The sequence below is a fragment of the Vespa crabro genome, chromosome 2 (genome assembly GCF_910589235.1).
Source record: "Vespa crabro chromosome 2, iyVesCrab1.2, whole genome shotgun sequence".
Classification (NCBI taxonomy): domain Eukaryota; kingdom Metazoa; phylum Arthropoda; class Insecta; order Hymenoptera; family Vespidae; genus Vespa; species Vespa crabro.
Window position 1 is genome coordinate 2,295,001 of NC_060956.1, and position 16,337 is coordinate 2,311,337.

The 16,337-nt window shown below is 29.4% G+C and overlaps 1 protein-coding gene and 1 long non-coding RNA gene across 6 annotated transcripts; one reads left to right on the forward strand and one right to left on the reverse strand.

Moving 5' to 3' along the window:
* Positions 1-295: 295 nt before the first annotated feature.
* On the reverse strand, positions 296-15,602 carry LOC124422308 (proton-coupled amino acid transporter-like protein CG1139). 4 transcript variants are annotated; one of them, XM_046958597.1, is made up of 10 exons: positions 15,465-15,602; positions 10,420-10,504; positions 7,249-7,345; positions 6,927-7,043; positions 5,951-6,223; positions 3,985-4,069; positions 3,348-3,620; positions 2,384-2,562; positions 2,016-2,185; positions 296-1,112 (listed from the first exon to the last, which is right to left on the reverse strand). In XM_046958597.1, the coding sequence occupies exons 3-10, from the start codon at positions 7,308-7,310 to the stop codon at positions 847-849; spliced, it is 1,425 nt and encodes a 474-aa protein (XP_046814553.1). In that variant the 5' UTR covers positions 7,311-7,345; positions 10,420-10,504; positions 15,465-15,602; the 3' UTR covers positions 296-846. The 4 variants fall into 4 exon arrangements, with proteins under 4 accessions (XP_046814553.1, XP_046814552.1, XP_046814555.1 ...); XM_046958596.1 differs by lacking the exon at positions 15,465-15,602 and adding an exon at positions 13,614-13,794; XM_046958599.1 differs by lacking the exon at positions 15,465-15,602 and adding an exon at positions 13,014-13,597.
* LOC124422310 lies at positions 15,572-15,975 on the forward strand. 2 transcript variants are annotated; one of them, XR_006941828.1, is made up of 2 exons: positions 15,572-15,710; positions 15,829-15,975. It is a non-coding gene; the product is annotated as an uncharacterized LOC124422310 (long non-coding RNA). The 2 variants fall into 2 exon arrangements; XR_006941829.1 differs by having other exon boundaries at positions 15,614-15,750.
* The last annotated feature ends 362 nt before the right edge of the window (positions 15,976-16,337 follow it).

The window sequence follows — 16,337 nt, forward strand, 5'->3', positions numbered from 1 at the left end:
TCGCATAGTCTTTTATAACAATAATAACAACAACAGTAATAACAATTCTTTCTCTTTCTCTTTCTTCTTAACTTTCTCGCTTTTTCTCTCTTTCTCTCTCTTTTACTTTACCTAATTACTTTTTACTCTCTCTCTCTCTCTCTCTCTCTCTCTCTCTCTCTCTTTCTCTCTTTTATTTTATTATTAGTTAAAAATAAAATCAAAAAAAAAAAAAAGAAGAAGAAAAAAGAAAGTAATAAAAAATCCAAAAAAAGAAAAGAAACAAAAAAACACAAAGATATACATAATAAAAAAGAAAAATGGATCGATCTCTCTTCTCGCGAAGCGAATGCGTCAATAGAAATTTTCGATCACAGTTTCGAAGCAATGTTATATATCTTTCATTTTATCGGGATCGTTAAAACGCATACAATTAACAATCTATCCTAACTAAAATCGCATCTCTATTATATATATATATAATATATATATATAATATATTATATATATATTATATATATATATAATATCTCTACAAAGTAATTTTTATCGTCTTAGAGATTCAAACAGTCTAAGTATACTAATGGCGGTGATATAAGAAGCATTTCCCGAATGCTTTGAGATTCTTAGTCTCTCTCTTGTCATATTATACGTATAAGAAGGTACATTATTGATTAATTATATCTACGGCACGTGATTCTTCTCTAAATATTGAAAAAGCTTTACGTTTGCGTGCCAATCCTTTTCTCTCTCTTTCTCTCTCTCTCTCTCTCTCTCTCTCTCTCTCTCTATCTCTCTCTCTTTCATTTTCATTTTCATCTTTTTGTTCTTATTTCTTCTCTAGAAGAAATTTCAATCGATCAAATTTTAATCGCTCTGATCTATGGCATCAGGATTAAATGATTTTATAATTTCGACTACACTGACGTAAGTTCCAGCAACGAGACCTATCAAACCAAATAATATCAAACAGAGATCCTTAACTAGGAGTAATTTGAATGGGCCTAATTCGTCTGGCCAGAATACGCATATCTCGATTATGGCTGGAAAGGCTATACCAAGGACAGATAGACATAAGGCTCCAAAAAGAGATATGAACAGACCCAATCTTGGTATAGTGATCGCCAACGTAACTGCAAATAATAAATATTAATTAATTAGATTTATCATAAACGAATTATTTTATATTGTGATTAGTTCATAACTTTTCGCTGATTGATTTCTAACGATTAAGTTATTTTTTTCTTTTCTCTCGTTTTTTTCTTTTTTTTCTTTTTAATTTTACACAAATTTTGAATATCACGAGGATATAACTGGTGACTAGCATTCAATTTTTTAAATTTCTTTTTTTAAACGACTAAATTATAATATAAAAAGTATGACAATTTGTTAATATTTCTCATCTCTTTTCCTTTCTTCTTCTTCTTCTTCTTCTTAGAAAAAAACGAAAGAATTATTAAATGAGCAAATAGACGATTAATGATTGATTATTTCATACTAATTGATTATTTCTTTAATTCTTTTTACAAAATTTTTAACACCCCTTTAATGTATAATAATCAATGATTATTCAATCAGAATGAATTATTTTCTTACCAATTACATTTTCCCTTTTTTTCTCTTTCATTTTTTTTGTTTCCTCTTAATTTATTATAATTTTCATCAAAATTGAATACTACGAGGATAACTAATGACGATTCGTTAAATTTTTTAAAATATCCTTTTTTTTTTAAAGAATAAGACATAATAATAATAAGGTATTACAATGTCTGAATATTTTCTAATATTTTTTCTTTAGAAAAATTTTATAAAATATTATTAGACGAATCTATCGTTTAATGATCTTTCGTATTTCTATTGCAATCGTACGATTCATTTTATTCTAATTTTTTAAATTTTCATTCGATACGATAAAGGATAAGAAGAAAAAGAGAGAGAGAGAGAGAGAAAAGGAAAGAAGCATTTGAATAATTCTTAACTTAATAACATTCGAAATAACGATTAATCGATTAATTGATTAATGAATTAATACTTACACGTTACCAATGTAACGAGAGTTCTGCAAACGTATTCCCAAAAGATTTTATGATTTTGTATACGTTGATCAAGATAAGTCTTCCAGATTATTTCAACAGGTACGTATCCTTGTAACGCGTAAGTTATAAAAATTGCTATCGCAAACATTATGTTAATAGATTGAGCCATCCTATCGAAAGATAAAAAATATTTGTACTTTTCATTTAACATGCTATTAATTTTATCATCATCATCTACATCATCATCATCATCATCATCATCATCATCATTATTATTATTATTACTATTATTGTTTTTTTTTCTCACTTTATTATTTTGTCTTTTTTTTTTTTTTCTTCTCGATAACATTCACATAATAAATACTTACACTTGATCTTTCGGTAAATTAAACGTAACGCTTCCTTTAGCTGCCGTTCCATATTTCAAATAACCAAAGAAACCCATAAGAATGTAGAGAGTTACGATAACCGTCATACCAATGTTGAGAACACCACAATATCCTCCAAAATATTGCGGGGTCTTCATATTATTTTCCAAAGCTATTATCTGTAATGTATGATTATATTGTTTGAGAACCACTGGGATATTTTCAAGTAATCATGGTACATTATTAAAGTAATAACAGGGGCATTGGTGCGATACATTGCTAATGTGTCTTCTCCAATGCCGCGCTCTCGAGCATACACGAATATATACTGGGTATCCAATTTGAATAATGAAAATTATTCAAATTAATGATCGAATTGAAAGATTATTTTTAGGTACGGTCAATTATCACGAGATTATAAATTATCATTGATAATTATTCGAATAGATTATCATTCAATAATTATCAATTATTATCAAAGATTCCGATAGATTTAAACTGTATTTATAAAATTGATAAAGAGAAGGGAAAAAAAAAGAAATGAAATGAGAGACACCCGTTATAAGAGAGCACTTAATAATTTACAAGTCGGTGTCATTGAATCCGTTCATCGTGTATCGACTATTTCTGATATCTTCTATAACCCCGTGGGTTATCTCACGTTTCAATGATCTCAGATAAATAATATTTACGATAAATCGATCGTCACCATGTATATTACAACCGGTCGATCTAATATTGAAAATGAAAGAAAAGAGGAAGAAAAAAAAAAAAAATAATAATAATAATAATAATAATAATAATAATAATAATAATAATAATAATAATAATAATAATAATGATATTAAATGGAAAAGAAAAAAGGAATGAAAAAAATAAAGTAATAGAGAGAAAACGCAAAAAAGAAAAAAAAGAAGAAAACAAGGGATTGATAAAAAAAAAAAAAGAAAAAAGAAAAACTCACCACACCGACGGCTTCCAATGCGAACAATGTCGTACCAAAGTAAAGAGCAAAACTTCTAACACTACCAAACATTTGTCTATCGCTCATACTTGGTAAATCCTCGAACATGTAAGCTATTATCATTCCCAATCCAATGAAGGTTATTATATTGGCTAACGTAGAAAATGGCGCCAATAATTTAAGATTTCTAATGTAGTTCATTAATATCAGCGGAAGCAACAAAATGGACGTATGGATTTCTATATCCAATGGTTCCCAATACTGATCTGCCACCTGTGTGTTCATCAAAATAAAATTTATCGTCAATATGTTTATGAATTTTTCGTCATTAATTCGTCATCACAAAATTTTTAATTTATTAATGAAGTATATATATATATATATATATATATATATATATATATATATATATGTATATGTATGTATAAAAATAAAAGGAGAAAAAGAAATGTATTATATCTCTATTTGATTCGTTCAAACTGCTTTTCTTTTTTCTTTTCTTTTCTCTCTCTCTTTTTTTTTTTTTTTTTCTTTTTTTTTTTTTTTTTTTTTTTTTTCTTAATCATTCTCAGCTTCGACAAAATAAATATAAACTTTTATTTATCAAATCTGTCATATAACTTTCTATTTGATTTACCTGCTTTATATTTCTGGCTACAAATAATATGTAAACACAGCAAATTCCCAATTGATATGTTATCATAAATCCATCTACTAGTCCTCTGAAAATAATATCATTCTTCGTATTATATTTTTACCGTTTTGTGAGAAATGTTAAAAAAAAAAAAAAAAAAAAAAAGAAAAAAAAATGTTAAAGCAAATTAAAAATGTGCCATTATTTATTTGTAAATGATCGATATTTCGCACGTTCGTTTTTGTAATAAGAATCCTTTTTTGTTGCTCTCTGTTATCGATGCTTCTTTTCTTTTTATTTTTTTTTTTTCTTTCTTTCATCGTAATAGCAACAACAAACAACAATAAAAAACAAACAACAACAACAACAATAACGTTACTATATAGGCAACATGCTCTTAATCGTGTATTAATTATGATCGACTTTTCTAATCTTCTCTCAATGATGGTATTTAACGATGACGTAATAAGCTTGATTAGTTAGTATGATTTTCTCTGCTGGCACGTTGTGTGAACGTTAGAAAAAAATGTTTTATTATTATCTTTTTCTATTTTTTTTTTTTTTTTTTTTTTTTTTTTTTTTTTTTTTTTTTTTATATATATATATCGTACATAGAATCGTTCAATAAAAAAAAAAGTTTTCATATTCCAAGCTATCTCTTGTCATAAAAAATATTATAAGCCAAGATGTTTGATTGCTATACATTAAAAATATTAAATTTGATTACTAAAGCACTATATATATACTGTTTACTATTATACCATTAGTAATATATTATTTTATAAAAACAATACAATAGGAAATAAAGCAAAGCGTTATTAGTCAGATGTGATCGTAATTATTATTATATCATTTATTTTCTAAACACTATCGTCTCGTTATTTGTTTATATGTTACTTAAATTTTTTTTTGCTTTCTTTTTTCTCTCCGTTTTTTTTTTCTCTCTCTTTTCTATCCTTATCGTTTCAATCGAATCGTTTATATTATCGAATATATTGAATAAAAATGAAACGTCGAGTCTCGTAGTAAGACGAGCTGCTCAAAAAAAAAAAAAAAAAAAAAAAAAAAGAAAAACAGAAAAAAAATAAAAAAGAAAAGAAAAGAAAAATTCAAAATTGAATCGTCCACTTCACCGGTAGACCACTCAGGCATTTTAATATCGGAACGTAACATCACTATCGGCCTTATATTGTGGTACTTAAAAAATACCCATATGTATACATATACAGATATCGCTTGTGCAATCTCACGTAATTATGAACGAAATATCCAACCATGGTACCTTTTTTTTTTTTTCCTTTTCATTTCTCTTGTTTCCTCTTTTTTCTCTCTCTTTTTTCTTCTTTTTTCTTTTCCTTTCTTTTTTATTCTTTTCTCTTTTCCTTTCTCTTTCTTCAACGAACGACGTAACGAAGAACGACGAAAAAAGAAAATATTTTCTTACTACAATTAATTTAGATTCCTTCGAACGTGAAAATACAAAATGCATGCCAACGAAGAGGTTAGTACATTTATTTATTTATTTATTTATTTATTTATTTATTTATTTATTTATTATATATTTTTCTTCTCTTTTTTCTTTTTCTTTTTTCTTTTTTCTTTTTTTTTTTTTCATTTTCTCATAGTCGACACTATAATTTCTTTTCTCTTTTAACCTTTCAATTCTCATTAGCAAATTGTTAATACTCGATAAATGCGAATAGTGCAAAAGCAAAGAAGTGCGGCTTACGACGTACGAGCTCAATCACTTTATGATAGAAAATAAGCGAACGAACAAATTAATTAATTAATTAATTAATTAATTAAAAAAGAAAGAAAAAAAAATTAAAGAATAAAGAAGAGTATAAAGAAAAGAAAGTGGAGGATAAATGAAGGAAACGATGAAAAGAAAGAAAGAAAGAAAAAAAGGCAAGAAAATATAAAATTAAAGGAAAAAAACATTTGCAGAAAAAATATTCTTTATACTTACGGTGCATACGGTGAGAACCATTTTATACATTGAGGACCTTGTTCGAGAGCGTACTTCATACTCATTGGATAACTGAGTATAGGAACTCTTAACCGTTTACATAGTTTGTATTGCGCCCTGACAAGTACGTGTAAGCAGTATGTACATAAAGTTCCGATAATGACGGTCGCTACTGCACCAGTCGCAAGGCCACTATTACAAAATGCATTTGGCATCGCTAATATACCAGTACCCAAGCTGCCTTTTAACAAGTGTATCAACGTTTCGGCATTTCTAAAAGTATAAATTATGATAGATGACATTTTCTATATATCTGTTATATCGTATAAAAAATTTTTAAATTAGAAAAAATTTAAGTTAACCTTTTTTTTGTTTTTTTCCTTTTCTTCTTTTTTTTTTTTTCTTTAACCTTATTCATGGCATTATAAATTTTAATAAATAAATAAATATATATATATATATTTTTTTTTATATATATTTATTTTTTATATATATATATATATATTCTTTTTTGTATTTTTTTTTTTTTTTTGTAATATTAAATATAATAATTCCTATATCTATTTGCGAATAATTAATAATAATTTATCGAGGAATAAGTTCATATGAAGTAAAATTGTAAAATTCGTTATTATCATTGAAGGTATTGCGATATGAAAATTGAAATAAAAATGATCAATTGAAATTTTTCTTCTTATTTCTAACAAAAAAAAAAAAAAAAAAAAAAAAACAAAACAAAACAAAACAAAACTATTTTTAATTAGAAATATTAATGATAATTCATAAACGTCGTTGCGTCTATGGACGTTGATGTTTATCCTTTCATTAAGTAATTGGAAATGAAGAGAAAAATTGCAAAAATAAAAAGTAAAAGAGACTGAAGATTTTGTATTTTCTCCGTTTTTTTTTTTTTTCTTTTCTTTTCTTTTTTTCTGTTTCTTTGTCTTTTCCTTTTTTTTTTTTTTATGATACTTACGAGGTTGGATTCGGTACATTGCGATGTTTATGAGGGTCATAGGATTCCTCGGACACTGTCGGTGACGTAGGAGCATCCGGTGTATTTACACCACTACTTGTTATCTCGTTGTTAACTCTGAAATTGAAATTAATCAACGTTACAGGCCCGCATAATGTCTTTATTTATTTTTCTGTTTTTCTTTCTTTTTTCTTTTTGTTTTTTTCTCTTCTTTAGCTATTTTTCTTTTCTTCCTTTTCTCCTTCTTTTTTCCTTTCTCATTTTTTTTTTTTCTTTTTTTTTTTTATTTAATCACGCCTCTTCAACAATATAAATAATTTACTTGTATGGACTTTGAGAATCGATGAGTTGCATGTTTATTGTCTCCCCTTTTGCTTTCTCCATGGCAGTAGAAATTTATTGTTCGAGTCTTTGCGTCACTGTAAAAGAGAGAAAAAAAAAATAGAAAAGAGTAAAATAGAAAGAAAAAGAAAAAGAAGAGAAAAAGAAGAAGAAGAAGAAGAAGAAGAAGAAAAAGAAGAAGTAGAAGTAGAAGAAGAAGAAGATGAATAATAATCGAGATCACGATCGTGATCTCTATCCATCTTGAATCTCTATGCAATAGTTCATAAAGATTTATTGAGAATGAAAGAAACAATGAATGTGTATTCCTTGAATCGAACGAACCAATAACATTACGTTTTAGTAGTTTCGAAGGATAGCCATAAACTCTCATCGGGATTATTTAATAATTCCGATAACAAGAGAGGATTAATCTAAACAAGACTAACAATAACGTCGTTTACATTGTTTACGAACTAAATGCGTAATATTTTGATAGAGCAAAAGTAAAATAACAGATCGACTATATTCCATGTTTAATTTGTTGTTCTACTCTTTTTGTTTCTTTTTTTCCCCTCCTCCCCCCCCCCCCATTTTTTCCTTTCCTTCTCTCTTTTTTCTTTCCTTTACTTCTTTGTCTTTGGTTTTCTTTTCTTCGTTCTTTTTTTTTTTTTTTTTTTTTATCCAATACGAGCAAAGAGAAACGAAGAAACAAATAAAACAAATGACTTTTCGTCGTTTACGAATAACTATTCTTTTTTTTTCTTCTTCTTCTTCTTCTTCTTCTTCTTCTTCTACTTCTTCCCCTCTACTTCTATTTCTACTTATCTCGTCTTCAAAAGACCAAGAAGATACAATCTATATTTATTAACAGACGCTAACGTTAGAATTTTAATCAATTGGCGGATGTAGAACAAATATGGCTCCGATGAAAATGCCAATTTAATCATGCGATTCCGTTCGAATATATACATACACATATATCCATCTACGCAACTTTAGCAAATTCTTTGAAGGAACTGATTGCTCTTAATTATTAAATTTAGGTCAAGCTTGCTTAACTGAAGGTTGCAACGTGCCGATCTCGATTTAAATCATTTTTAATTTTCTCCCCTTTTTCTTCTTTCGTTTTTCTCTTTTCATTTTGTTTTTTCGTTTTTCTCTTTATTCTTTTACTTTTATCACCTTCATCGCGATAATCTTTAAACAAACGATTATCCGATTTCTCTCTCTCTTTTTTTTTTTTTTGTTTTTGATAATATCTTCATCCAATGAAAGACAGAGAGAGAGAGAGAAACAAAATGGCGAAGATTTTTTTTTCCTTTTTTTGTTTTCTTTTTTGTTTTCGTAATATAAAAAAAAAAAGAAAGAAAAAAAAGAAAGAAAGAAAGAAAGAAAGAAAAACAATTATAAACAGTATCGCGTGAAGTAATGTAAAGTAATTCGTAACAATACAAAAATATGGATATCATTATATCGAATCAATTCAGATAGATCGTACCTAATCCATCCATCATTTTATATATGCGTATACGATCGTGTCTCATCTAATATCGTGCATTGCATGCAATGTGTCGTTTATTTTACAATAAAGTATCGTGGGACGTTAGAAACGCGATAACATAGCGATTGCATTCTCGCGATATTAATGTAATAGAGACAATGTTCCTATTTTTCATCTTCATTCAACAACTCTGTGTATCTCTCTCTCTCTCTCTCTCTCTCTCTCTCTCTCTCTCTCTATCTCTATCTATCTATCTATCAATCTATCTTTATTTATCTGGTTTCTCCTCAATGATATTTACGAAAACAATCAAACAGATAAATCCTTTTACGATAGCGAAAAATTTTCTTTTCCTTTTCTTTTTCTTCCTTTTCTCTTTTTTTCTTTTTTTTTTTTTTCCTTTTTTTTTTTCTCCCGCGGAACTAATTATCAGGACAAATCCGGAAGACCAACAAGAATCTATAACTTTTTTAATCTTTTCTAAATTGTTTTGATTCTTACAAATCTTTTTTCTTTCCCTTTTCTTTTCTTCCTTTCTTTCCTCGATCGTTTCATCGATCGTAATTAGTCCCAATTATTTTTACTAATGAAAGTAAATCTTTGATATTCCTTTGTCTCCGATTTTTTCCTTCATTATTTTTAAATAATAATAATAATAATAATAATAACGAAGATGATGATGATGATGAGGATGACGATGATGATGATGATAATAATAATAATCGCAAAAATGCAAGAGACAACATCCTGTATAGTACATACATATGTTAACGCATTAAAACGATTCCGCTTCAATCAGTGAATGTTTCCGGACTGCGATTCCGCTTTAACGACTTCTTAACTGGCTTAGATAGCAGGCAAGGACATGGAATTAACCAAGTTCAGTCTAACGGAATCACGAAAGATTTCTAAGTCTTTACCAATAACATACGTGATATTCAAAGTGCACGCCTATATTCAACGTCAATTCTCCCTTCTCTATTGCCCGCACATCTCGCCTCAGCCTCATCCCCCTTCACCCCGCTCCACCCACCCCCTCCGGCACTCCGCACACTCCTCATCCGCCTCATGTTCAATAATATAGATCGAGAATCCACCCCACATGGATGGATTAATCATGAGGCAACGAGACCGTTTTACATACGTATGTATATATGTATATATTGTATATACCTATGTATATCAACGTACATACATACCGTATATATGTACATACGATGCGTACAGTGCGTAGATCATTTTTTTTTTTTTCCTACATAAGCCGATATCATCGATATAGATATCGATATAGATATCGTTTAAATGGCTTCGTCGAATTAATATATCGATCGTAATTTCCATTTTTTCTCTCCTTTTTTTTATGTTTATGTTCTTTATTTATTTATTTTGTTTTGTTTTGTTTCGTTTCTTTTTTCTTTCTTTTTTTTTTTCATCCCCGAAAGAGAAATTTTCCAATTTCTTTTTTTTGCTCTCTCTCTCTCTCTCTCTCTCTCTCTCTCTCTCACTCTTTCGTAATAAAAAAAAAATTAATCGTAATAATCAAAGTATATCAACGAAATGTTGTTAATATGATAGACATTGCGAAGATTTTTTTTTTTTCGTATCAACATCGATATGTTATATTGATTAGATATATAAAAGAATATATATATATATATATAAACTTACCTGTTAAATTGGAAATGAAGTTCTCTTCAGCAACCGTTGACGCATAAACGTACTGGTTATCTTCGGTTGCTGTCGATAATGCCTCCTATTAATTACAACGACATATTGAAGAATTAGTTAAAATTTATATAGAATACATTAAAAAAAAATAATGATACAATCTACTGGTTATCTAATTCTCATACTGAACTATGTAATAATAATAATAATAATAATAATAATAATAACAATGAGATGAAAATAGGCAGGACGATATAAGCAATATGCAAAGTGTACTTGGATAAAATGAATTGGACGATGAAGTATGATGATGAATGAGCATAAATGATTACATCGTATGTTCTTTTAAAGGAACGAACGCATATTAGAAGCATAAAATTGATCGATTGTTAGTACGGAGATCTTTTTTTTTTTTCTTCCTTATCTTTTTTCCTTTTTCAATAAACACAAATCGCGTTATTCGTAGTATATGTATATATAAATATATATATATACCATTAATAATTAATCTTAAATATAACGATTTCTCGTTGATTACTTTTTATTAAGTTCTTTCCGATAACATTTTTAATAAGATCAGAAAAAGTAAAAAGAAAAGAAAAGAATAGAAACAAAGGAAAAAGAGAACAATAAGAATTATCATCGAATATTTTAATACCTAAATATCGAATACGAAAGTTTATCGTTTTTATTCGTAGATTAAAAATTTTGTCCCGTTTTACGATCAATTTATAATCAATTTTACGATCAATTTTTAGTGATCTATATTGTGGTACAATGTATAGAAGATATGCTGTAATCTCTATTTACTCTCTCTCTCTCTTTCTCTCGTGGACGAGATACGACAGGCAGCTTTATTGTAATCGATCTCCTAATTCTTACTTCCTGAGAGAGAGAGAGAGAGAGAGAGAGAAAGAGAGAGAAAGAAAGAGAAAGACTATTAGGGAAACCTATCAAGTTGTTATCCCCACAATGTGTAGGAACAATGTCACTGGAATATATATACATCTTTACTAATTTTAGGCGGTTCAAGGCTTATGATATGAATACTGCTGACATGAACTATTTTAACCTGATGCATATGTTATTTCCGAACGCATGATATTTAGGCTATTGCCTCCTCGTTCACCTCTTCTTCTTCTTTCTCCATCCCACTCCTCCACTTCAACACTTTTGTGCTGGCCAAACCAAAATAATCTTCTTTCTCTTTTTCTTCGATCGTTTTTCTTTCTCTTTGCCTTTTTTCCTTCCGTTTTTTTTTTTTTCTAATTAATTTTTGCTCATCATCATCATCATCGTCATCATCGTCATCGTCATCGTCATCTCTCTCTCTCTCTCTCTCTCTCTCTCTCTCTCTCTCTCTCTCTCTCTCTGTGTGTGTGTGTGTGTGTGTATACCTCTCCGTTTCTGTTTCTGTTTCTGTTTCTGTCTATCTTACCTCTTGAAGTCGCGTAACACTTGGCAATCTCTCTTGCATAAACTCTTTTCTTAACTTATCGAAATGACACATCGTCCGTTCGTCAATTTGTTATGCATGAACGTAGATATTTACGCTCAGAATAATCAATATTAATTAAATATGAAAAATGGATTATTAGACGATTAGTCTGATAAATCTAAGAGACTATATATGTATGTATTTATATGACTATTAAAAGAAAAAATTCTTCATATCTATATCCGACGTTCGTGACATCGTTGCTTCTCTCTCTCTCTCTCTCTCTCTCTCTCTCTCTCTCTCTCTCTCTCTCTCTCCTTTCCTTCTTTTATTTTTCTTATCTTCACTTTTCTTTTCTTTTCGAAAACCAACGTCATCCCTCGTGTAAACTTACGCGCTTGAACACAATATTTTATTAATAATACGAGAAGGAGAAGGAGGAGGAGGAGAAAGAAGAAAAAAAGAAAAAAAAAAAAAGAAAAGAAAAAGAAAAAAATCAATACGTCTTTCAATAATGATCGAAGTTTATCAAGAGGAAAAATCAGATTGATCTTTTTAATTAAAATCGCAAGAGAGAGACAGAGAGATATAGAGAGAGATAGAGAGAGAGAGAAAGAATCTTCGTACAATCTTCGTGTTATATAAATTGGTACGATAAAAAAAAAAAAAAAAATCAGCGACGATTCACAGTGCAGATAGGATCGATAAAAAATAGATCTTAATTAAACTCGATCGTGATATCTAAACTCTCACTCTCTCTCTCTCTCTCTCTCATTCTCTCTCTCTCTCTCTCAAATAAGAATTTATTCTAATTAACGTAATATCTGGTTGACTCTTTCGTTTTGCTTCATGATTTCTCGCGAAAGCAACGATTTAAGTAATATGGTCAAACGTTAATTAAGTGACCCCTATTTTGCATTCAATGCGATGAAGTAAGCAATGGTATTAAGATCGATAGAAGAGAGAACCGTTATGCAATTGTTGAACCGTTTATTTGATTCAATTGGTATCGCGTTTATATTGACGATTCGTTATAAAGTATAACTATCCTATACTTGGTGTGCAAACGATTGATATTGTTGTACATTATTTTACTTCATTTCTAGGAACGTCTTATTTCAAATGAAAATAATAGTTTTTGATTGTATTTACACGCCTGGTTCAATGTAAACGTCGATCGATGATCCCTCGGATCCTTTGGATCTTTGCAAAAGTGTCGTATGTCTTTTTCTTTTTTTTTTTTTTTTTGATTTTTTTCTCTACCTCTCTCTCTTTCTCTTCTATTATTTTTTTTTTTTTATATTTCTTTTTGGTCCTCTTTTACTATCACAGTAAATCTCGAAAGAACTTAATCTCTTTTCAGCCCTTTTTTCTTTTTCTTTTTTTCTTTTCTTAATTTCACAAAATTCAACCCAATTTCAACGAAGTTCATATTTCTTCATTCAACGCACTCGCAATATCTCCTTTCTCCTTTTTATATTTATTTCCGTTTGATCTTTTTATTTTTTTTTCTTTTTTTTTTTTCTTTTTTTTTTGTTTTCCTCCCTTTTACTTTTTTCTTCTTCCTTTTTCTCCTTTCTTTATTAATTTTTCCGGATCATGTTAAAATCTTAACATAGTCGAATTATTTTCTCATATAGTCTTCGTCCTTTACCTCTTGCGTTATCTCCTTTTATATACCGTTTCCCTTACTCTATATCTTTCTCTCTCTCTCTCTCTCTCTCTCTCTCTCTCTCTCTCTCTCGCGTCGACTTACCAAATGAAACACATCCGCAGATACAATAAATTTGTTATAACTCGTCGGATACACCCGTTTATAACTCGATCTTTAAGAGGCAACTTCCTAACGCTAATGCGTCGGCGACAGAGGATGTCTAGCGACTGCCCCACAACTATACCACGTACACTTTAATTTCCTACGAGGTACTCTCGCTTGTATAGCGGATCACGTGATTTAAACTAAACTCACTTCCAACGCCTTCCGTTAAATGTATGCGATCGGAAGAGATTTTTAGACATCGTTTAACACCCGAGACACTGTTAAATCCTGACGACAATTATCGAAGATACACATATACACATATACTTCTATATATATATATATATATATATCTCTTTCTCTCTCTCTCTCTTTGTATATACATATGTATGTATGTATGTGTATATATATATATATATATATATATATGTATGTATGTATGTATTTCAACGAATCCTTTCAAACATGAGAATAGAAAATGAAAGGCAAAAGAAAAAAGAAAAAAAAAAGAAAAAAAGAAAAGAAATAAACCGTAATATATAGAAGAAGCCAATTGACGGTGTTCAAAACTCAAACGAATGAATTGTTTGCATTTCGAATGAGATAAATCAATTTTAAATGATTATCTAAGATATATTTAGAAAAGAAAAAAAAAAAAAAAGAAAAAAAAAAGAAAAGAAAGAAAAAAAGAAAAGGAAAAAAATTTATTTCTCCTCTTCTCGCTCCGACCCGCCCTTTTTTTCCCTTTCAATAGATTCAAATAGAAAATAATTTTCGTTTAAATACATTTACTTACACACACACACACACACACACACACACACACACACACACACACACACACACACATACACAGAAAGAGAGAGAGAGAGAGAGTGAGAGACATATACACAACGCATACATATGCAGATATGTACGCACGCGCGCTCACATTCGTAAAGCTACTGAACTTAACATACACAAACATATATATATATATATATATATATATACACACACACACACACACATACACACATATACGTATGCACAATACGTACATTCACAGATACATATACATTATATAGTTCATGCATTATGATTCAACTCATGAAGAGCAGTCTTCAATGACATAATAAAGGGTTGAAATGGTGCGTTACGGCGACGTATGGGTGTTCACGGGCAACAACGGGTTCGAAAGGAAACCTATTGATTTTGACGTTCTACCATGAAAACAGAAAGAGAAAGGTTGGCACATTCATCGATGATGAGCGAATCGAAATGATAGGGTAACTAAATCTTCGAAGGATTATTTCGTGGATAATAAAAATTAATGATTATCATACATACATATCTATATATATATATATATATATATATATATATATATATATATATGAATGTGTATGTATATCATATACATATTATGTAGGACGATAAATTTAAAAATTATATTCTGACGAACAGAAATAATTTCGACGAAATTGTATTGATAGGCCTTGAACGATATCGTAGAGAGGGAAGGTAATACATCTAATGTAAGAATGTAATGTGTATATATGTATAACATGTATATAATATAATGTGCATATGTGCATGTGCATAGCGTGCCTTCGATATGTAGTATTCCTGTGATTCTAAAGCATCATTGGTGCCATCGAGTCTCCCTCTCTCCCTCTCTCTCTCTCTCTCTCTCTCTCTCTCTCTTCTTTTTTTCTCTTTCTCCACTACGAAAAGAGCTCTAAGGTGCATAAAATGGATCGATTGAAACGATTATTCTCGTTATCGTTGTCATCTAATCTCTTTCAATTTTATTACTGGAACTTTATTGAGCACGCATCATGATTTTATACAAGAATCGCAACTTACGTTTAGGATTATCACGTAGCTCACGTAGAATATAAAAAGAAGTGTAGAAGTAGAAATAGAAGTAGAAATAGAAGAAGAAGAAGAATGTAGTAGTAGAGGAGGAAGAAGAAGAAGAAAAAGAAGAATGCAGTAGTAGTGGTAGTAGTAGTTGTTGTTGTAGTAGTTGTAGTAGAAGAAGAAGAATGTAATGATGACACTTTCACAGAAGGAACAGAGAGGAGGATGAACGAGAGCCGACTCTGCCACGTGCGTTCGATGTCTAAAATAATAATTTATCCAGTCAAACGTTAGACTAATATATAAATATATATATATATATATATTTTTTTTATATACATATATATATGTATATCTTACGTTTTAGATGCGTCCGGTTTGATATAGAAGAAGAAAAAAAGGTGGAAGAAGAAGAAGAAGAAGAAGAAGAAGAAGAAGTAGAAGAAGAAGAAAGTGAAAAATTCAATATGTCTCAATTTAACTCTTCTATCTTGAAATGTATCTATTTATCGCACTTGTGCCTTTTCCTTCGTAATCAGTCCTCTCTATCCCTTGGAACTCATACGAGGGTGGACCGACCAACCCTCTTGTACGATCCATACGATTGGTAGCCAATAACAGGCGCCATCTGTCGAACGGAACGATGAACCAATCGATATCTCATTCATTTCTGGCGCGTATTTTAAATGAATCAATTTCATCGAAAGAGAACGAATAGAAGAAAGTAATGAAGAAAGACTTCCTTTTTTCTTCATCCCTTTTTTTTTTCTTTGTCTTTTTTTTTTTTTTTTTCGTTAAATATTATTCCAAATTCCCTTTTCTTATTTCTTACTTTTTCTTTTATTTTTTTTTTTCCATTTATTCGAAACATATTTA